The following is a 24,253-nucleotide window of genomic DNA, read 5'->3' as shown; positions in this document are numbered from 1 at the left end:
TATACATTTGCATCTGTGGACTTTAAAGGGAGACCATGTAGAATTGACAGAAATACTTTACATTATTCAAATTTCACATTATTTTTACTGATCGCACTTTTCACTCCAAAACACTACATTTTCATGTAAAATTGTTTTGCAATGACCATCAACAAAAGTTAAGTCACTAGGAAAAGCAGAATTTGATCTATTGCAGGAATTTTTATACTCATGGAAAATTGTATGTGTGTGTGTGTGTATGTGTATACATACTGTACATATCATATACATATATATATGATATATATAATTCACTAAGCCGACAGGGCACGCAAGACAACCATGGGATACGCACGACATAGCCACGCCCACCAACTCTAAGAATTCACGAAGTCCATGGCAAGCAAGACAAATGCAAGACAGAGCCACGCCCACCAACTCAGAGCCCTGCCCACCAACAATTTGAGCCAGAATGAAAGCATTTGCCAAAAATGTTTTCATTAATCAAGAACGAAAGTACGGTGGTTCAAAGACTATCACATACCGTCGTAGTTCCGACCATAAACGATGAAGACTGGTGATCCGGCGGCGTTATTCCCATGACCTGCCGGGCAGCCAACCGGGTAACCAAAGTCTTTGGGTTCCGGGGGGAGTAAGGGTGCAAAGCTGAAATTGACGGAAGGACACCACCAGGTGTGGAGCCTTTCGTGTAATTTGACTCAACACGGGAAACCTCACCCGGCCCGGACACGAGAAAGAGCTATCAAACTGTCAATCTTCTCCAATTCTGTGGGTGGTGGTGCATGGCCGTTCTTAGTTGGTGGAGCGATTTGTCCGGTTAATTCTGATAACGAAAGAGACTCCCTCCTGCTAAATAGTTACGCGACCCCCGAGCGGTCGGCGTCCAACTTCTTAGAGGGACAAGTAGCTTTCAGCCACGTGAGATTGAGCATTAACAGGTCTGTGATGCCCTTAGATGTCCGGTGCTGACTTGGTGGATTATATATAGAAAAGCAGCCGGAACCGCAAAGAACAATGAAAAGTCAACGTGGCTCAGAGGTGCATGTGGACTGTAGCAGAGACGAAAGCGACTCAGGTGAGGAGTTGGGGGCAGGCATATGAGCAGGCAGTGTGTACTGAACGATGACTAAGAAATCAGCAGACTAGAATGGTGGGGGGTGGGGGCTGGGGTGGAATGGGCGTCCTTCCCCTCTCCTCTTGTTCTGCCCGAGCGCCGTCCAGCCCCGTCCCTCGCTCTGGGAGGTGGAATCGCGATGGCGATCCTCCAGTTTTCAGTCACGGACAATTGTATGTTGCCCTCTCCAGAGTTCCATCTTTTCACTCACATACAGTCGTATCCTCAAACCCACCCCATTTGGACAACTCTGTCTTTCAGGAAGTGTTCACCCATCAATACATAATAACGCGGCGTATGCTACACAGCGGGTTGGCTAGTATATATATAAAATACTTGTCAAATTATTTACTGTTAATTTAGTCTTTTTAGGAGAACTTTTTCCTCCAGTGCCCCATAATGCTTTGTGAGGCCAGTGTGATAAACCCTGGAGCTGTAACAGCCAACATCAGATGGCACCTACAAAGGGTATGCTGATCATTTTCATTACAGACTCTGTGGGACTTAGTAGTAGAACAGATAATTAAATAACACAGGTTCTCAAAATCTTATTTTTAGGAAACGCATACAGCATAAACAAAGAATTGTCTCTGCCTGTCGCCAAATGTGCTGGTTGATCTTGAGTTCCACATCAGTATACGAGAAGGAGGCACGTGCCCTATGCATGCATAATTAGCTACATGGAGATAAAAAACAAACCTTGAAGGAGCCTGACACTCACAAAAACACATGGAACTCTATGAAATAATTATAATATCGAAAGATCTATAATATCTACAAGACATTTCTATCTTTTTGATAGAAGAAAAAGTGCAAAGCATCAGCACAGACAGCGGAGTGCCCTTCAGTGTGACTTCAAAAAATAGAATGAGCCCGCGGCTTCAATCATGACACCCACTTTGAATTTTCTGACTTTTGACTATGATTTCGGCATTTTCACTTCGTTTTGATAAAATAAATGATTGAAGTCTCTGACTGCATACTTTCTTCTTTGATCTCACGGAGGCACGGTGGTGCAATGGTTGGCACTGCTGCTGTACAGCTCCGGTCACCTTTTTGGCCACAATAATCGGTCCAGTATAGTTGGCAGATGTTTCCCTAACCCTCAGGGACACTTTAAAGATGATTGCACCATTGTAATCCAGTCTAATCTAGTTCAGTTTGTCCTTCCCCATTCACTTCAATGCATTTCGCTGAGTTTGGCGATATTTGCGGACACTTCCTTGATTTCTCAGAACTCGACCAATTGTGTTTGAAATTTTTTAGTTGTCTTGGATAAAGGTGACAACTAAATAAGTAACCAATAATAATACAACACCTTGCATGACACTAAAATTGGTTTTCATGCTATTGCAGGCATACCTGGAATTGTAGGTGGATGGAACACTCATTCCTATTCACACTCCCAGCGTCTTGAATTCCACTTACACCTGTCAAAAAGGGTTCTCAGTGTTGAAATGTCCAGATGATATGCAACTGATCATCAGAGACCTTTTGTATATGTTGTGGTCAAGTGGCTTGGGTGTACACATGATGCTTAAATTTGGCCCAACTGTGGAGTGTGTCAGATGGCTCAGGATAGTGCATTTGCAGGTGGCAGGTTACTAGGAGACAGTGGGTGTCCTTTTTGTGAATAGCTGCTAACACCAGTGTCGAATCCTCAAACTGGGTAAGCAGAGGTAGAACACCATACACCCATATGCCCAGATCATGCTCTGCAACCGTGCAAGATGTGATTCCAGTGCTTGCACAAGTCCTTGGGAGCTTCCACAAGCCTTGGAAAATAACATTTCTTTATTTTTTGCCAACTCCTCTGTAAGTTGTTTTAACTTCTCTTTTGTGAAATGTTGCTTTCTTTTCCCCTTGCTGCACGCCACTGTTCTTCTTTTGCAAGGGAGCTGCATCACATTTTGAGCCCTTTCATAGATTCATTTTTTAAATTGATTTGACTTATTTGTTTAAATTATTTTTGTAATTTAACATTTGTACATGTCTGGAGTGACTGTAGCATATTTGACAACTGAAGTATGTGGGATTGAAAATATTCTTTTCTGATATAGATGCTGGGGAGGAGCCCAAAACACTTACTTTAAACCCGTTTGTTAAAAGTGGAATAATGAAGAGCTATGGGAAACACTCCTAAAACTCACTTGTTCTTTACATGTGAAAAAATAAGTACACCGCATGAAAACTGTTTGACTTTTTCAACATATTTGAACAGGCAAACGTTAGATCTTCATGCAAACAGTGTCTACAGATAAAGATAGCATACCTGAAGAAATGACACATCAATTTGATATGGTGTAATCACTCTCATAATGTAAATTTACAAAAATGCAGATTTGTCACATGGAAAAAGTAAGTACACCCCTACATTTATCATCACTTCAAATCCATAAAATTAGAATCGGGTATTCCAGATTAGGAGCCAATGAGTAGAACCTCCTCAGGGAGTATGCAGGTGGACCATGTCTTATTTAAACTGAATGTCTCAAGGGTCTGATGTTCCCTTTGATATTGACATGTGTGGTGTCATCATGCCAAGATCTAAAGAGCTCTCCAAGACTCTCAGAAAGAAGGTTGTGGATGCCTATGAGCCTGGCAAGGAATTTAGAATCACCAGCTTATTTGAAATCAATCATTCCACTATAAGGAAGAATAATTTACAGGAGGCAAAGATTTCAAACTGCCTGGCCCAGCAAATACAGAACAAGTGCTGACTGTTTAATACTAAAGAATGTCTCCGAGTGACCCAAAATTTAATTGTGGGATCTGCAGGTAATTTTTTGCACAAATTTGACCTGTATGTGATGTGTACCAGGAAAAAGTCTGTGCTGTCCAGAAAGAACATTAGAGCAAGACTGCAGTTTGCCATTGAACAAATAGACAAAGGCTGGCACTCTGGAACATTGATGTGGACAGATGAATGAAAGATACAACTGTTTGGACTCAGTAACAGAGTACTTGTTTGGTACAAACCAAAGACAGCATTTCAGGAGAAGAATCTCATACCGACAGTGTAGCATGTTGGTGGAAATGTTATGGTTTGGGGCTGCTTTGTTGCTTCAGAGCCTAGGCAGCTTGCACTCACTCTCAACTCAGATATCTAATAGTGTTTGATGAGAACATGAGGCCCTCTGTCCAAATGTTGAAGCTGAACCAGAAATGGGGCTTTCAACACAATAATGCACACCAGACAATCCAGCAAGAATTGGCTCAAAAATAAGAAATGCAGGGTTATGGACTGGCCAAGTCAAAACCCTAATTTCAGTCCCTTTGAAATGTTGTGAGTGGACTTGAAATGAGCAGTACACACAGGAAAACCCACAAACATCTTGCAACTGAAGGAATTTTGTAATGGCGGAGTTGTCAAAGATTTCATTGAGTCAGTGTCGGGGAGTGGTAGACAGTTATGCAAAATGCCTACAAGAAGTCGTATCTTCTTAAGAGGGCTATGCCAGCTTCTGAAGCCAAGGGTGTACTTAGTTTTTCCCCAGTAGACCATTACATCTATTGATATTTTTTGTTTAATAAAATATTGAAAAGGCAATTTTTCCTTATGTTTTTATTCAAGTATATCACCTTTATCTGTTGGCACTTTTTGTAGGAAGATCCAATGTTTGCCTCCTCAAATATGCTGAAAAAGTCTCAAGTTTTCTTGGGGTGTACTTACTTTTTCACATGACTGTACGTTGTTTGTTATCTCAACTTTTTTTTTATTTTTAAATTCACTAACACTGATCGTTTTCAGGAAACAGACCCCTGTTTGATGTGTGTTGCTCAGTGCACCAGTGGTTTCTTTCTTTTTCAGAACTTTCCAAATTATTGGAAATAGCCAGTACAATGTTTGTGTAGTTCCTCTGATTGATTTTTTTTCAGCTTCTAAATGGCTTGCTTTTATTCCATAGGTCTTCATGATGGTGTATCCTTTTTAACAACAAATTCAGTCTTCACAGGTGAAACCCAAGGGTTCTCATTCAAAGCTATTTATTGTTTAAGTGATCAGTCTAACAGGACTCATTTGGTAACAACAGACAGCTGCCAGTCGCATGTTCCAACACTTTTGCTCAGCTACAAAAATTCAGTGGCTTGCTACAGAAGGTACTATCTTCTATGTTGTTTAAAACAGATGTCAATACTAGGAAATGAAAGCTGAGATGATGAACTCTCATATTTTTGATCACAAAAATAAATTTATTCAGTGTATAGCAAAAACCCATAAATTGGCTTTGCCCTTCCAATACATTTAGACAGAATTGTATTCCATTACATGAGTTTTACTGCGTAAGTATACAGTGGAACCTCGGTTCACGACCATAATTCGTTCCAAAACTCTGGTTGTAAACTGATTTGGTTGTGAACTGAAGCAATTTCCCCCATAGGATTGTATGTAAATACAATTAATCCGTTCCAGACCATACGAACTGTATGTAAATATATATATATTTTTTAAAGATTTTTAAGCACAAATAGAGTTAATTACACCATAGAAAGCACATTGTAATAGTAAACTAAATGTAAAAACATTTAATAACACTGAGAAAACCTTGAACAACAGAGAAAACTAACATTGCAATAGTTTGTGCTATAGCCTTACGACCCGATCGCTGTAAACACTTTTTTTTTTTTTTAAATGAGTTTTAAGCACAGGGGGGGGAAAAAGGAACATTTGAACAAATCCGGACTTTATTTAAAAACCAACCACAAGCAAACAAGAAAGTAACATTGCAGGAGTTCACGCTAATAGCCTTACAACCCGATCACTGTAAACACTTTTTTTTTTTTTTTTTTTTTATAAATGAGTTTTTTAAACACGGGAAAAAAAGGAACATTTGAAAAATCTGTAATTTAATAAACCACCAAGAAAAGTAACATTGCAACAAATCACGCTACAAACCACTTGCTGTAAACACTTTTTTTTAACGAGTTTTAAGCACAGGGAAAAAAATGAACATTTGAAAAATGAGAAAAGTAACATTGCAACAATTTACGCTACGAACCGAAAAATGAACATTTGAAAAATCTGTAATACAAAAACTAACCATGAACCACCAAGAAAACTAACCTTGCATGAGTTGAGTTCTGGCATGAAGTGAGGAGGAACTGGGTGGAGAACAATCCAGTCTCGTCGCAGTTGAAGACTTGTTGCGGGATGTAGCCTTCGTCCTCCACTAATTTTGTGAAATTTTTCACGAATTCTTTTGCAGCTTCAGCGTCTGAACTAGCAGCCTCTCTGTGCCTTACCACACTATGAATGCCACTTCTCTTGCAAAACTTTTCAAACCATCCTCTACTGGCTTTAAATTCCTCACTTTCGCCACTCCTAGAAGGATAGTTTTGCAACAAATCGCCATGAATCTTCCTGGCTTTCTCGCATAACATCGCCTCGCTTACGCTATCCCCTGCAAGTTGCTTCTCATTCAGCCACACTAGCAACACCTCTTCCAGCACTTGAGGCCTCTGCCTGGTTAACACTGTAACTCCTTTTGCAACATCAGCTGCTGTAATAGATTCTTTCTGCTTTAGAATAGTCGAAATCGTAGATTTTGACTTCTTGTACTCGGTGGCGAGATCAGTAACACGAACGCCACGGTCATACTTTTCAATAATTTCTTTCTTTATTTCGATTTCAATTTTCTGCAAAACTTTCTTCTCACCACTCTTCACTTGCTTAGAAGCCATAGTTAACTGCAAAAGCACACAAAATACTGTAGAGCACAAAGAGTTCACAGGTAAAGCACGCACGTCTGACTGAGAACAATGAACAGGGAGAGGCTGAACACGTGCTTAAATGCAGTAATCGGCGCGTACAAACCAGAGGGGAAATGAAATAGAGCACAAAGAGTTCACAGCGAAAGCATGCACGTCTGACCAAGAACAATGCAACACGTGTGGAAATCATCGGCACGCACAAACCGAAAGGGAAACTGGCTTGTTCATATACCGAGTGTGTGGTCATGAACCGAGGCAAAAGTTTGGCGAACTTTTTGGTCGTAAACCAATTTGTATGTGTACCGAGACGTTCATGAACCGAGGTTCCACTGTATCTGGTACCTCCATATTAATTGAATACTCCATGTGTTGTACAGGCTAACATCCAACTGCTTGCTGTGGAATATTCATGTTGCATCTTGCATATTGTCTAAACATTATGTATTCATGCAGAGCATGGAAGAAGCAATAGTTTTTTTCCCAAAATAATACTTCCACTACTTCTCAGCCTGAAATAACCATTTGATCATTTCCAGTTCCATTCCATTGTCTACTTTAATATTTTTAATGTGACACATATGGTAAATTACATTCAGTTGCTTGCTTTGTACACCAGTCATTTTTTTATTTCGTTATTATCATTTTTATAATTTCAATTACTCTAGTTAGGCGGTAGTATATAGCCTGATTGTTTTTCTTGGTGGTTTTGCGTGAAAACAGACATTTTTTATTTCGCTGTTATCAGTTTTATAATTTCATTTACTGTAATCAGGCGGTAGTACATAGCCTGATTGTTTTTCTTGGTGGTTTTGTGTAAAAAGTTTTATTTAATTTTCATTAATTCCTTGGAAAGCATACAATGTTTACTTTAAAATAACTTTTTTTTTTAATTGCCCTATTTATTAGGTTATTGGGTGCCCCTTATTAACAATCAGGTGCCTACCAGATTAAAACATTTGTGTGCCACTGTGTGAATGTGAAGGGTTATATTTACTTTGAATATTTCCAGGCAGCGTTCTACTTATCAGTTGCTTGTTGCCTGTCATCCCACAGGCAGAAGGAAGTAAGCAGGCATTCCAGGAATTGACTTTTTGTCATCAGATACAGACTTTCCTTTTAAGATAAAGCACAGGCTCCTTGATAAGAAGAGCATCTGATATGAAGGTTTTATAGACACCATTGTGTGGGAAATTAGGGAAAAAAACCCCTCAAAGTTTGTACTTGAAATGCAGCTTATCAGGAAGTATCTGGTTAATCCTGAAACTAAAAGCCAGCGGTAGCTAGATAAATGTGTTGCCAGTGCCTTCCTAGTTGTCCATGGGGCAGCACACATAGGGAGGTCCACATCGCCTGTCCTGGGTAATCCCTTGTAGTTAGCTGATGCCTCTAGAATCTGCTACCTGTTTGAGTAGTCTCCATATAACATACATAAGTGCTTGCTACATTCCAACAGGAAGTTAGAAAATTAGTTTTATAATTTTTGGATTGACATCTAAGCTCAAGGGCCCAGTGGAGTGGAGTCATTTCTCACGTTTACAGGATTCGAACCAGCAATGTTACTAGCCTCAGAGCTTTCCAAATTATTGGACATAGCCAGTACAATGCCACTCCACCCTAGTTGTTTGATAACATAGTTAACAGTATTTTTTAAGGTCAATCTCACTAATGTTCTTTCTTCATTTTCAGATTATGTTATTGTAAAATGTAACTTGGACTGCCGGAAAACAGCACATTTTCATTGCTGCTACTGTTCAGCTACTGTGATCAGGAGGGTACAACTTATAAGTCACATTTCGAAATGCAGACCTTTTCAGTCCTCAGCCAGTCAAGCAGTACACCGCCCACCAATATGCATAATCCAGCGTTTATCAACAGACCCTGCACAAACCTTGTTGCCAGCATTAACACCTTCCACTCCATCATCAGCTGGACCTGCTTTATCTTCCTCTCAGGTACACGTGTCTCCACCTCCATCTCCAGCCAGCCCTTTACTACCTCCTTTACAGTCATGCACACCTCGACCTCCATCACAATCCGGACCTGCATTACTTCCTGCATTGAAAACGTCTCCTCGACCTTCATCACCAGCCGGACCTGCATTGCTTTCTACTTTGAAATCCTCGCCTCGATCTCCATCGCCAGTTGGACTTGCATTTCTTCCTTCATTGAAATCCTCACCTCGGTCCCCATCTCCAGTTGGACCTGCATTACCCCTTTTATTGAAATCCTCGCCTTCACCTCCGCCACCATGTGCTTCTTCATTACCTCCATCTCCTTCACCATCAAATGATCCATCACCAGCAGTCTTAATCCCACCTAGAGTGAAAGTGCAAGTTCAGAAGCAGATAAGAGTAAAGTGCATACATTGTGGGATGGTAATTAATAAAAAGAATTTGAGAACCCACCTTGGACGAAAGCACATGGACATTAGAGAGAACATAACCGCACGAAAACATCTGAAAAGCCAATGCATTGACCGTCTAAATGGAATCTATGCTGTGGAAAAATCATTTTTTAGTCCGGCTACACCTATTCATGTACAGAAAAAAACATGGGGGACAAACCATTCAGTTATCTGTGAAATGAATCAGTGCAATACACATGAAGAGCTTTCTATGAGAGATGGCTTCGTGCCTTTTGAGTGCAACCACATTAAATCTTTAACTTTTTGCACCTTCAGTGTTGAGGACCAAATTTTCCTGAAAGAAGAGGTTCTGAACCAGATGGTACAGTTGAAATGGTTTGGAGATGAAAAGAAAAACATTTGTTTACGAAGGAAAGAGATGGCTATTGCCCGTGCTGCGCCACTTTCTGTGGAGTTGACCATTGGAGCACCTTTAGCTAATAAATACATATCAGTGTTTGAGCCAAAGGTCTCCTCCTACAGCAGGTTGGGAAGGGTCATTGTATCATATGACACCAAGACAAACACTTGGTCCTGCCCATGTAACAAGACACAGAGGTCATGCATTCATAAAACAATCTCTAAGTGGCACCTCTTTCAAACTAACAAACAACTTTTTGAGAATGTGATGGGCACAGAAAGTGACACTGTGATGGACACTTTCCCACAGCTCTCAACCGATTCCTTAGATGAAGAGGACCATGAAGAGTTAGAGAGGACCATCTATCCACCAGATTATGCTGGAGTAGAAAGAATGATCCAGTATCTTTTAAAAGAGAAGTCTCTCCCTGCATCTCTCCCACAAAGTGTTGTTAACGCTAGCAGTCGTTACAGTGGCATTCCAAAGGTTTTGATTCCAGAGGAGACTATTTGCACAGAGTGTCCTGATTTTCAAATTCTGAGTGATCCTATGCTGATTACTTCAAAAGCCAAAGTATTAGCATATACAGGTGTCACAGAAGGTATGCAAACCTGCACTCTTTATTCTGCGTACTTTGAAACTAGTTTGTAAATTCAGACACTTAACCTTTTTATACATTTGCTCTGCTTTCAGGTGTTTCCACATACTTTAGGACATGCTACAAATGTGGGATGACGTACCGTTACCAGGAGTGGAAGAGTGGCCTTCATAATTTTAACGATCGTCTCATCATTACTTTGCATTTGTGCCTTGTTCTTCGGAATTCTCTCCAGGTATGAACCTTCAAAGGTTCAAACAGTTTGCAGTTTATAAGTGTTTTTGAGCAGTGTTTGACCTAAAACTTTATTTTTTTTCTGTAGATGCACACAGCTGTTTCTCATGTGATTGAAGCACTAGAGGCAACAGCAAATGCTTGTTTCCCAAGTAAAGAAGAGGTGCTTCAGGCTTATCTTCACTTTGAAGCCTTAACCAGTTTGGACTACTTGTACTTTTGTGTCACCTGTGGCTATTGCCCTGCAGTTGCCATCATGGACTTTCATAAAAAAGGGGTCTTTAACATGCCTGGTAAGTCTATATGACATTGGCTGCATAATCTGTCACTTGTACTGTGGACTAAATACAACATGGTCTAATAAATGATTTTTGTGGAATGCCAATAAATTGCATGTGCATGTCATAGGTAGATGAATCACATACATGAATACACAGTCTGTGAACATAAGCCAACTTGTACTTCTGATCAGTATAATGCAGAACAGCCGCTTTTCATGATGCATACAGTATACACTTAGGCTATTGTGTTTTGAAAAAGCTGGTTAAAAAAGGACCAGGAGATGAGCACCCTTTGGCCTCTAACCCTGAACTTTGTTCAAAATGTAGTTTTTTTTTTTAATTCTTTTTAAATCAGAAAAAAAAGTTGTTGCCAAACCAATCAAAATAAACACAAGCAGAGATTTGTTTAGAATATCTTCAAACTAGGATGCTGACAGTAATGTATTGACTAACATCTTTAATGGCTAGGAGGTGATAACGCAGTATGTGTTTCCTAACTGGGCCAAGGCCATGGCAACAGCAAAACAGTACGACCACACCCATGTAAAAAGCTGATGGGAATGGGAGAAACTGAAAATGGTGTAGAGAATAAACTAAGCAAAAAAATAAATAATCTCAAGTATGACAGACACTGTGCGCGCAATCCTAAAATTGCTGTTTTATCATGCAGATTAAGGTAATGCCAAGCAAGGCATTAACCAATTTATCACAAAAGAAGCACTTTTCATTATTGCCAGGCAGCCTTCATACACTTAACAGAGCCGGCCCTAGACAATCTTGGGCCCTAAGCAAAGTGACACCGATGGCCCCGACCCCTGCAGTTAGGGGGTCCGGGGCAGAGCCCCGGCCGCCAAGCGATTTCCTGCATTCTGAGCTGCAGAAATGCATTTTCCCGGCATCTACAACCATCACTTTTTGACGATTTCCATTTGACACTGACAACCGTAACCGTAATGAAGATTGGAGTGCCGAGTGGAGATGTCCACGTGGAGTAATTAGGTGATGAAATATGTTGCCTGTGAATTATATATATAAAAAAATTAGTAATAGAGGTTGGAGTGAAGGAGTCTGTTGCTCCATTGGGCCTTCCGCAGCAGCGTCGCATCACAGGAAAAAAAAAAACCTTGGGCGCAGTGGGCCCCCTCCAGCTGAGGGCCCAAAGTGGTCGCTTCGTTCGCTTCGCCCTAAGACCGGCTGTGCACTTAAGCATCTGGCCCTGCTCAGTCTGTAAAACACTTGCAAGAAAGTCCTTGCTGCAGAATCAAAAGTTCAGGGGATGGAATATGGTCCACCTTCACCTACTAGATTCATTACTGAACCAGATGATGTCAACAACAAACCCTTTACCTCAGTTAGGTGGTACAAGGAAGTATCTTGTCTGGGATGTATATTATAACCACCACAGGGTGCCCCGAGCCCAAACCACAGACACAGTATTGCCCAACACACTTCTGGGATAAAAGAATAGATATTTATCTGTGACACTATCACAAAAGTCACCCTTCTTAAAGACCATGCAACATTAACAAACCAAACCAAATCTTCCTCCTTCCTTCCTCCAAATGAGTGTTGCCTGCTGACTCCCGACTCTGACTCGTTCAAGTGTGGCAGCAGGATTTCTTTAAAAGTCAATCCGAAAACTGTTTCTGGCTTCCTGTTTCAGTCTTCTGGAGCGTTACTGGATTGTACACAAACCAGGCCAGTCCTCCCCTGGCACGTTCTCTAGCAGTTCCCAAAGACCCCGATAGGACTGCGTCTCAGGACTCCAATTCCCGTGCCACCCTGTAGGTGTCTTAAAGTGATCCAGGAACACTACCACCTGTTTTATAGGGGAATGAGCTGCTCCCCATGGCCTTGTACTCTTGCTCCTTCCATTATGGCCTCCTGGCTGGGTATGAATCCTTTGTTTATCCCAGCAAGTATGCCAGGATTCATGTAAAGGCATCCCATGAATTTTTTTGGTTTGACTCCACTTCACGAGTGGGGACACAGGAGGGGGTTGGATGAAGTATCTGGATGAGATATTGGGTCAGCTTAGCATTTAGGTAAATAAACTGGTGTAATGGACTGAATAGTCTCCTTTTTTTGTCAGTTTTCTTATGTTCTTATAGAAGTACAACTTCACCCCTTGCATTTTCAGTTCTGCAGTGAGGAGCACTTGATGCTTACTCTGAAGAGTGGACTGCTACAACACCTTCTTGTAAATTCACTAGTATGCACTGAGTAATTGGAACACCATTAATACACTTTTCAAAAATGTTTTCAGGGGTTGCACAATTTTGATTTTCAAGCTTTCAGGGAGCTCAAAGGTTAACCAGAGAGTTCCAGATGACCCAGAGCACTCATGTTTTGTACCTTGATTGTAAAATTTGTGATTTTTTTTTTTATTTTATTAATTTTTCCTTCTATTCCATAGTGTGTGAAATAAAAGCCCCATCTTCAGATTACAATGGCAAAGTCAATATTGAGCAATTCTGGGATGCAGTTACCAGGGAGATTGTAAGCCTTGGCTTTTTAGAAGGTGAGTCTTGTATCCTGTTTAAAAGAGACAGTACATAGCCCTGTTAAACTATTAAAGGATAAGTTAGATATTTTCATGTCATTATTTTTTTTCAGAATCATGGTACATGTTAATTTTCCATGGGAAATTATGTTCTTAAGTGAGCCATTTTTATTATGATTTTAATAAACACCAAGTTTGTTCTTGTGGTTTAGAAGTGCCCTTATGGGGCTACAGTACAAATATAAAAACAAAATCCTTAAAACTTACCAAATATATCCATTTTTAAGCACAAGGTTTTTGATCTCAGAAGTGTGCTTAAGAGGTGGTATGATCTGAGGTTTGTTTATGACAACAAAAAGAAATTAGGAGTAATACATTTTATTACAGATCCTTGGCATTATTTTTCATGAGGTATACGGATATTCCTGTTCATAGTGACCATGTAAATAACAAAATAAAACCGCGTGAATCCACGCATGTGCAATGATTGTATACTTGCCAATTAAGACATTGGAGAGTGGCAACATGTTGATTAGCGTATGGAATATGCAAGTACTCTGTACATATGATAATAATAACCCTAGAGATGTGTTTGATACCGTTTAACACCATATTACCATTCTACTAAAATTATTTGAAAATGCTGTCCCAAAACCTCACACTTTTTGGCAAACACTAATTTTTATTTAGTTCATTTTGTTTCCACATAAATGGAAATTTGGCGATCGAGTCAAAAATTGGCTATCAAGTTAAGTTCAGATTCTAAATCTACTATTTTCAAAACATCAAGAAAACTTGATTTTGGCATGGTGTGTGTCAGTCAGTCATTGTCCAACCCGCTATATCCTAACCCAGGGTCATGGGGGTCTGCTGGAGCCAATCCCAGCCAGCACAGGGCGCAAGGCAGGAACAAATCCCGGGGAGGGTGCCAGCCCACCACAGGGCACTGTGTGTGTGTGTTTGGAAAATCAAAATTTATTTTAACGCCTTAAAATTACTATTTTCATCAGAAAATTGTTTTTTTGTGTTGTGTAGAGCTCCTGCCTCACGGGACCTCCTGGTTTGATCCATAATGCCTAAAACAATAAGGAATAATTAAAAATAATAAGGCCAGCTTTATTATATTTTTGCAAAAGAGGAAGAAGATTCCATTTAACATGATCTTGACTTACATTCCTTGATGCAGCACTTGGAAGGCGCTCTATGCAACAAACTTCCCAAGATGTCTGTCTGCACACTTTGTCTACTTTGCACCAGCTGTGTTTTTTACTGTATTTTGTTTTAGTTTCTTTTAACTAACTACATCGTACAACTCTTCTGATTTACTTTAAAAGGTTTCTCTTTATCATTTAACTTGGTAGTTTCCAGGTAAACATTGAAACTCATTGTACAGGATTTGAAAGTTGCTGTGAAAAATACTTCTGCTAAATAAATAAATATTGGGGGGACTAAACATGTAGATCATTATAATGCAACATTTTATACATTCAGTTACTTTACTTGCGAGACATAGAATAGACTCGCTGTGCCTCAATTTATATAAAAAGAGAAATGAAAGGTGCTCAAGTACCAAAAAGCTGCCAATCTGAGGAAAAATTTAAATTATGACAGTGTTTAGTGTGTTTAGGCAGTCATGGGTGATTTTGTCTGGGTTTAATATGTGCATTACAAGCTGTGCTAGGTGTGTCCAGTTCTACTTTCTTTGTGATCACTTTGCACGCACAGAGAATCTTGTCTTTGTGAAGGACCTTCATTTGAAGGTGACAGTATCAATTCACCAGTGCACAAGTCAAAAGAGCTTTGTGCTTTGCAAACTCGCTGAAAGTAAACAAAATAGTTAAAATATATAAGGAAGCATGGTGCCAGTGCACATGGCTTACAAGGTTTCTTTTTTTTATATGGCTTGCTATCCTAACAAGAACTTCTTCACCCTGTTAGAACATTGGAACAATCTTGATGAGAATAGGCCATTCAGCCCAACAAAGCTTGCCAATCCTTTGCACTTAATTCTTCTAAAATAACATCAAGTCGAGTTTTGAAAGTCCCTAAAGTCTTACTGTCTACCACACTTCTTGGTAGCTTATTCCAAGTGTCTATTGTTCTTTGCATAAAGTAAAACTTCCTAATGTTTGTGCAAAATTTACCCTTAACAAGTTTCCAACTTGAACTCATTTTAAAGTCACAGTCTCGATCCACTGGACTAATTCCCTTCATAATTTTAAACACTTCAATCATGTCACCTCTTAATCTTCTTTTGCTTAAGCTGTAAAGGCTCAGCCCTTTTAATCTTTCCTCATAATTCAACCCCTGTAGCCGTGGAATCAGCCTAGTCGCTCTTCTCTGGACCTTTTCTAGTGCTGCTTTGTCCTTTTTGTAGCATGGAGACCAAAACTGCACACAGTACTCCAGATAAGGCCTCACCAGTGCGTTATAAAGGACGAGCAGAACCTCCTGTGACTTGTACTCCACACATCAGGGTGCTTTATAACCTGACATTCTGTTAGCCTTCTTAATGGCTTCTGAACACTGTCGGAAAGTCGATAGCTTAGAGTCCACTATGACTCCTAAATCCTTCTCATAAGGTGTACTCTCGATTTTCCGACCGCCCATTGTGTATTCAGACCTATGTGTAATACTTTACATTTACTGACATTAAATTTAATCTGCCACAAATATGCTTAAGCCTGTATGCTATGTGTTACTACTGGACTCATGACAAGACCTCTGTGCAGTGTGTCTGTGTATCTGCATGGGATTTTAATGGCTCCTATGTTTAATCAATGATTGCCTACATGCGCCCTGATTTTTATGCTTACATGGGCTGGCTTTTGTTTTAATATTGCAACCATTTCTGTCATTACTATAATAAAGTATAAAAGTACAAACGTACATTAACACCCAAGATCATTACCCAAAGTTTAAATATATTCAAATATTTCTGTATTTCTAATTTGAATAATTGAACCTTATGTTTTGGCTAATTTGACACCCCTAGTATAGATGCATGTAAATATGTTATTAAGAATTCATGTTGACTTGTCTAGATAGGGTGTCCCCCTCCTTTGCTGCTAACCGTGCTTGAAGTTATGGCTTGCACCCCCTTAGGTAAGATGTGAACATGGCAACTGAAGACCTAAAGAAAGCTGTTCTATTTGTTTGTGGGACTCGCTTATCCAAGGATGACTCAGAGGAAAAAAGAAAAAGTGTCACTGATCGATTACCCATTTCTGAAGCTTACTGCAGTTCCAAACTCATTTACTAGCCAACTGAATATTGTGTAGACGAGTAGCTGTTATGTAGGTAGGTACGGTAACGCTGCTGCTGCTTCACAGATCTATCATCCTGGGTTTGAATCTTGTGTATGACCAGTGTTTCTGTTCTCATTGACCTAGCATGAGATTTCCTTCCATAGCCCTAAAGAAATACAGTAAGTGAATTGGTGATTCCAAACTGGTGTCCAGCTTGTTCATCTAAATCCTACCATAGAGCAGTGTTACTTTAAGCCTTCCAATCACTTGAAAAGTGACAAGGTCAACTGCAGCATTCAAGAAATGAGCTACAGAAAAACACAACCCTGGGGTGAAAGGTTGAATGGAGACCAGCTAAGAGGTGAAGAGCCTAGCTGGACATCCTTTACATTTACATTTACTTGCTTAGCAGACACTTTTAACTAAAACACCTTACAAAAGAGGTCAATATAATGGGATAAACATCAGTCTGGGGGACTGTTTGGGAACACATGTTACAGGCAGGGCTGTGGAGTCGGTACACAAACTCCTTCTACTCCGACTCCTCAATTTATGGTACCACTGACTTACAGTAGTCTGTGACTTGTTTATTTGTAATTAGACTCAATGTATTTACTATGTATGAAACACAAGACATTTCACCATTTCCTAGTACAGCTCCAAACACTTTTGGATGAAACCACTGCGTTTCTTTTCAGAACTAGGAAATCCACAGATTTTTGCATCACATAGTTTTTCACCATCACTTTCTATAATGCGCTGATACAATCATAACAGATGGGAATTATTATTTGTAAGGGCTCAAAAACTGCCAACTTAAAAATCTTTTTGCCATTGTGAATTTGTGCATGGGGATTAAACTACCAAAAATATGTCAGTCGGTCATCTTCCAACCTGTTATATCCTAACACAGGGTCATGGGTGTCTGCTGGAGCCAATCCCAGCCAGCACAGGGCGCAAGGCAGGAACAAATCCCCGGGCAGGGTGCCAACCCACCGCAGGACACCCAAACACACACCAAGCACACACTAGGGACAATTTAGAATTTCCAATGCACCTAACCTGCATGTCTTTGGACTCCTGGAGGAAACCCACGCAGAGACGGGGAGAACATGCAAACTCCACGCAGGGAGGACCCAGGAAGCGAACCCAGGTCTCCTTACTGCGAGGCAGCAGCGCTGCCCCTACCGAAAATACTGTATGTAATATTTTGAAATTTGCAAAAATCAGCCTTCAAATGTAAAGTAAAATGTACCCTGAAAAGAAAAGTTTAATTGAAGCAGTATACAGTATGTGAAATGGGAAATTTTAGCACATTATATTACAATTTACATTTAATCAGTCAGTACATTTTTACCAATTTCAACTCCAGTATTCCAATAATTACAACATTGATCTCTACAAGTGAATCGCTCAGAATAAAATTCAAGTGATTTAACGATTCCTAGGTTAAAAAGTCTAACAGCAGTTAGACAGAAATTCACCAAACTAAAGAGTCTTCAAATGCTTCTTAAACACATTGAAGGGCTACATATTTAAATGGCAATTAAAAAAAAAAAAAAAAGTTTTACAATGTGTGCATCTCAGGATGTGGCGTGATATTTAAGAAGATTTCTGGCTTGAAAATAAATACTGAGTATATTTTAAGGCTTTTGTTTTCATGTTTGACCCCATTTTAAACTGTAAGAACAGACCCAGTATTTTTTTTAATGTATTAGAATTATTAGAATTATATATTATTAATATATATATATATATATATATTATATATTATTAATATTATTATTAGAATTGCTTCTCTTAAAAGGAATGTGCCACCTAAAAATGTACTTATTTTTGACTGTTGCTTATCCTGTGCCGTAAATAGTGGCGACCAAGAAACATAGTTAATTTCATATTTTCATGGAGTAAAGAGGTCATAAAATTCCTGATACAATGGATGTCAATAGAGATCAGTGCTAAACAATAGCAAACAAAAACGATCATGAAAAAAATCTCAGATTGCTCTTGTCACAAGTATCCAGATCACATGCTCACAACATCCCAGATAGATACATTTTGGTAAAACATTTCTGTAAATTCATCTTGTTAACCACAGTTAATAACAAGTGCATTGAAACGAGAAGGAGCCTTTGTTGAATGCGTGTATTTTGGCTAAAATATTGTTAAATAAGCCGCTTCTAGAAAATGCGCTTGTGTATGGCAGAAGGTATGTTAAAACAGAAACAAGCTTCAGAACTGAAGGCCTACCTCTCCACTTATTCTTAGGTTGTTAAGCCACAAATCCTGGGCTTTCAGGTTTTTGTGGGCTGTTATGGAACTGCAGTGGTGAATTGTTCTCCTTTTTGTTGAAGTATCTCAGATATACCCAAATACCAGGCACATTTTCTACCAAATCATTTCTTCAATAACCTTTCTTAAACTTATAATCTCTAGTTGTACGCATTTCTCAGACCATAGTCTGCCTTGTTAATACCATGCCAATGAATGACCTGGCAGGACTGGTGCCCAATCAATGGGGTGGGCAGAAAGGTCAGTCTTCAGTTCAAATGCTCATTCTCATTTCAATGCGCTGCTCCTGATGGGTGGATTATGTGACTCGAGTAAATTGATATTTTTCATGGACATTTATTTTTTTGTGTGCGGTTTTTAGCATTGGTGGTACCCTCTGACCTCCATTGTATTAGGAGTTTTATCATTTTTTTTCTGCATGGAAATATGAGAGAACCATTTTTTCTTAGCACAAAACTGGCTAAGTAAGGTTAAATAAAAAAGATTAATTTCTGGGTCAAGTATTCCTTTAAAAACAAAATTTCTTGTTTTAAATTGATGAAATACTCCAGCCAAAACTTATATTTTTATTATGTTACTTACACCATGTTCAGTAGTTTGTAATGATGGCTGACAGAATTTTTAATCTCATGTTTTCATGCAGAACAAGAGAAAAGAAACTTATGATATAATAGAATCTAATAGTGACTAGTGCTCTAAACTAGCAAATGATATGAAAAATATACATGGAATAATAGGGGGGAAAAAAAATCACACGTTATTTATGTCACATAGTTCATATGTCCTTTATCCAGTCATATGCTCAAAATGTGCAATATTTTTACTAAAATATTATTAATAGTTGATTCTGGAAAAATCGGCATATACAGTATCATAAACCAGAAAGACATTCCCACAATACTGTGCTTTTGAATTGAAGATCTGCCTTACCTCATCATTCACTGGTTAAGAGTCCCGTCTTCAATTCAAAATCAAAAGTGGAAAAAACAATAATATGTAACTATCTGAAAGAAAGGAGTGAAACTGTACAAAAGGCAAAATAAATTCAAATGTACTGCAAACTAATTGTTCTTCCATAAACTGAAAACAATATTGTGTGCAGGGTTTTGGTTTTTAATAATTTGCTAATAATTTAGTGTTTTGGTTTTTATGTATAGGTTTTCAAAAGAACCCTTTCATTGTCCCTCCAAGTTATGATTTTTGGGCCCCTTGGATTGGTTTCTACACCAGGAAAGACGACCTTGTCCTAAATACAGAACATGCCAAGCTTAGTACAAGCACTCTGGCTTCGGAGGTAATAGGCCCAGAAATGACAGAGGACAGGCTTGCTGACGAACTTCTGAATCTGAAGGTAACTTATATTTTTAATATTTTATAAAGCAGTATGAATATACAAAAAAACCTCTATATTATAAAATTCAGGTGGAAGAAGTGAGGCATCTATGCGAACAATGTGGTGTGGACCCAAAGGGCTCTAGGATGGACCTTCTTCTGAGGCTCAGAGAGCAGATGATGAAGTCAAGATCCTTATTTGACAAGATATTTGAGAAAGTCTGGGGAGCCTCTGGTAATTTCCTGTCAGTTTACTATGTTGATAGAGGGACTGGGTTAGAAGTCTCCCTGGTTAAGTTAACATCTCCTTGCATATTTTCTTTGATTAGGTGGTTGGGCAGTAATCACATGCCCCTGTGGAGTGGTGTACTCTATTAAACGTAACATCAGAGCAGAGTCTCCAAGAGATTTTGCAGATCTCTTGCTGTCATGGAAGCACATACCAAATGTGTCCATTTATGAATTTGCTGGAGGCCTGGCAACTCATACGAACCTAAGGGAATGTAATTCTTTGCCATTTAGCCCTCATGAGGGACAACTGCTCAGCCCTCTACCAGAAAATGTTGAAAAGGCAGAGAAGGGTGAACTGACTGTAGACCTGCCCTGGCTTATGGGTAAGAAGGCAGAAGAAGATCCAGATTGCCATCCCCTAACGGGATCATCGGAGCATTATGTACTCTATAACACCTTTCATGAAGGCAACACCAAAGATCCAAGAGATGTCCTTAGAAAGTCAGATTTGATTCCACAGCTAGCTGGTTGGGTAAGGAGTGACACAGTGGAGCAGTTGTTTGCAAGTATGAGGAAGAACAACAACTTTATGAACGGTATGACTCCATCCATGCAAGTATTTCTTACACGAAACATCATTCACCACTACAACAGTTCAAAGAATGAGACCAGCTGCACACTGAACCAGGAGAACAACGAGGTAACAGAGCGATAAAACAGAAGGCATAGCAGGTATTATTCTTGTGCAGTTTTGTATAGTTTACACTTACCAGCGTGCTGTCAAAGATCACATATTCTGGCCAAAGTTTTATATCTTTATTGTGATTGGTGCTCTTAAGAAGACCCCAAACTCAGAATGACACTCAGACACCAGAAAATGAAGCTAAGTAAGGGTGTATTGCAGGGAAAAGGGCTTTAAGAGAAGAAGAAGAGTGCAGGAATACACACAAGAGTTTGAAATGACAAACAATAAGCCATACTAACTACCTTTCTCCTCCTGTTCAAATCCTACTACCCACATGGTGAGACCCTGAGCAAGTCACTTGACCTGCCTTTGCCCAAATTGGAAAACCAAAAGAAACGTAACCAGTAAGTCGCCTTGGATAAAGGGATCAGACATATAAGTAAATGTGAATGTATTCAGACCCCTTCTTTTTTTTAACACATTTTGTGGTGTTGCATCTTTGCATTAAAATCATTTAAGTTAATTTTTCCCCACATATCGAGCAACACTCAATACCCCAGAAATGACAAAGCAGGATTTTAGAAGCTTTTGCAGATTTATTAAAAATAAAGAACTGAACTATCACAATGACACGTTCAGACTGCTTACTGAGTACTTCATTGAAGTCCCTTTGGTAGTATTTTCCAGACTGAAGTCTTCTGGGGTTTGACACGACAAGCTTTGTACACCTGGATTTGGAGATTTTTCTGTCCTCCTTTTCTGCAGATCCTCTCAGGCTCTGTCAGGTTGGATGGAGAGAAATACATTGGATGGGGTCCTGAATACTTTCTAAGTTCACTGTATGCCACTGGTGCATCCTCTTCTACCTCATTGTCAGGCGAGTACTTGCCTCTTCTCCATACCTGACTTCAGGTGCCCCTGAGGAACATTTCTAGGTCATCTAAGCCCACCTCAGAGGAGTAAGGCTCCGCACTAGGAGCTCCCTCAGGTGCCATTGCCTGTCCAGTGGGCCTCAGTCTTTCAAAGTCTCTCTCTCTTCTCATTGCTGCCTTCTAGTTCCTATCCTCCAGGACACCTTCTAGGTGGGAGGATGACATACTGTCCCAGGAATGTTCCAAATAATCCTGTCAATGAAATATAAACCCCCCTCTTGATGTGGCCAGATGTCTATTAACCTTTGCAAAGTAGAAACATTTTGACTTTCATTTTTGAAAGACCTGCTGAGCTATCTTTGTGCCATGTTGATAAAGTGTTGGCACCTTGTTATATTCCTATTACACTCAACCAAAAAATGCATATTAATTATGACATCACCACAAGATGACAGAAACTGCCTGAGGGGAATAATTTTCAAATGTCTCAGATCCTAACTAATAATCTGAGGTGAATAAAAAAAAGATGCATAACTCGAGCCAAAAGATTAGGGCCACAGTTTAGAAGAGAGGCCAGTGCACGAGTCGGGATGTCAACTGTACACCTATGGCATGCATCACCCAGTTGTCACCTTTATAATGCTGTCCAGCTCATGCCGCAATTCATAGTGACACAGTCTGTGAATTTTCTTTTCATGATGGAAACAAAAATGAGTTTGACTGAAGTGCCTTGTTTGTGAAAGGCGTTGCGGTCAATCTTGAATAGATGTTATTGTGACTGTCTGGACACACATTTTCATGTGACCGTCTTTTCAAATGTGTTGTTTTTCAGTTCCAATTTCATTATGTCAACCATGGGATGTTTAGAGTGTGGAAAGTCGTCCACTGGGATACAACGGACATGGCCAAAATGGAGTTTAGAGGGGTTTCTGCTCCGCCATAGATTTTTCAGGATTCTGTTCAGCAGACTGACTCTACCAGGCTGGCAGAAACGCTGGCCGAACACATGATGTACATACAGTAGTTCCATATAGGAAATGGCAGGATGGCCGAGTGTGGCTAAATGCTATTTTATTATACTTATTAATGCTGTTTGCTGTATAAATAAACATTCATTTTTATGCACATCCACTACTCTGACAGTTTTTAACAGACTGATGAATGTATGGTTTTATTTGTTTTTTTTTTTTTGGCAAGCACATGACTGTCACCCACTCTGTGATGGGTTTGTGCCCATTGCTTGCTGGGATAGGTTACTGCTTTCTCACAGCCCTGCTCTGGATAAGAGAGGGTCTAGAGAAGGGCTGCCTTATGATCACATAAAATGCAGACTTTCATATCGCTATGGTAAATGCACAGCAGAAAAGACTGAAACAAATATCGGGTGGCAGGTTAGCTCATTACTGAAACTTTAGAAAGCGGTGGGAAGACGACAGAAGGTAAATCACACAAGGCTGACATAGGCAGAGGGCATTTTATATTTGACCTCTTGGAACCATTGAAAGTGCAGAGCAGAAGTGGAACAGAAATGCAGTTGGGCACCCTTTTAAATGTTTAAGGACCAATATGTGAAAACTGGAACAATTTATTTTGCATTTTTTTTGTCGCGAGTTTTACCTCAAGCAGAGACAGACTGACCACGGCATACATGTATTTACTTACTAGCTAATGTTACCTGGGTAAGAAAGTGGAGAGGTACAAGGTAACTGCACATGATAAATGACGCGCTTTATTCCCTACAAATGTTTTTTTTTTTTTTTTTTTTTTTTTCATACAGTATTGTAGATTTTTCTTTCTGGTGCAAAGAACTTCAAACTGCAATTAATGACTCCACTGAGAATAAGAGAGGACGTTGGGAGCACACAACTGATTACAGCATGTTGCTGCACCCACCACACAGATTGGGACCCCAGTGCAGCCATGCAACGTGTGACACCACTGCGCCATACTGGGACAGTGTGTGGTTTATTAGAGTGGCTGGAGCGCCAAACCTGCCACCAGCTACTGAGTTTTCCCTTCAAGTTGGAGGACCTGATTGCAGGACAGGATGCTGGTTAACATCATACCCAGGATGGAGCAATTGCAGGTCAAGGGCCCAACGGAGTAGTCACTTCTGGTGTTTATGGGATTCGAACTGGCAACCTTCCCTAGTCTAAGAGACACCACTCAAGAGTGACGACAAGCCCCTGATAAAAATAGTGAGGGAAGTGCTAATGTATTGGGGAGGAACTTGACCGCGATCATCTGTGTGAAAGGCGAGCATACTAACCACCATCACCGGTATGGTGCTGCTTCTCTGCTGATCGATCACACGGTAGCATTTCTTGCAACTTGCTCTGACACAGCTGTCACAAACCTGACAAATTTCAGTTCTGTGTTTTAAAAA

At 39.8% G+C, this 24,253-nt stretch overlaps 2 protein-coding genes across 3 annotated transcripts in view; one reads left to right on the top strand and one right to left on the bottom strand.

Annotated features, from left to right (window-relative positions):
- The window catches only part of LOC114645773 (uncharacterized), a 28,728-nt gene extending 5,736 nt beyond the window's left edge, over window positions 1-22,992 (top strand). The window contains exons 3-10 of one of the 2 annotated variants that reach the window (XM_051922292.1): window positions 8,513-10,192; window positions 10,285-10,424; window positions 10,512-10,716; window positions 13,121-13,225; window positions 19,905-20,098; window positions 20,170-20,314; window positions 20,409-21,042; window positions 22,700-22,992. In XM_051922292.1, coding sequence (XP_051778252.1) covers window positions 8,513-10,192; window positions 10,285-10,424; window positions 10,512-10,716; window positions 13,121-13,225; window positions 19,905-20,098; window positions 20,170-20,314; window positions 20,409-21,025 — 3,086 coding nt within the window. In that variant the 3' untranslated portion in view covers window positions 21,026-21,042; window positions 22,700-22,992. Of the gene's footprint in view, window positions 1-8,512; window positions 10,193-10,284; window positions 10,425-10,511; window positions 10,717-13,120; window positions 13,226-19,904; window positions 20,099-20,169; window positions 20,315-20,408 lie in introns of both variants that reach the window. The other variant, XM_051922291.1, reaches the window with a different exon arrangement.
- Window positions 12,818-24,253, bottom strand: part of si:cabz01101003.1 (ubiquitin carboxyl-terminal hydrolase CYLD) — a 110,656-nt gene continuing 99,220 nt past the window's right edge. Inside the window, exon 18 of the mRNA XM_051922293.1 lies at window positions 12,818-13,239. The gene's annotated coding sequence lies outside the window, so the exon portion shown is untranslated. The remainder of the gene's footprint in view (window positions 13,240-24,253) is intronic.

The sequence above is a fragment of the Erpetoichthys calabaricus genome, chromosome 2, assembly GCF_900747795.2.
Source record: "Erpetoichthys calabaricus chromosome 2, fErpCal1.3, whole genome shotgun sequence".
In the NCBI taxonomy this organism is placed as follows: Eukaryota; Metazoa; Chordata; class Cladistia; order Polypteriformes; family Polypteridae; genus Erpetoichthys; species Erpetoichthys calabaricus.
This window is presented reverse-complemented; position numbering and strand designations above follow the sequence as displayed.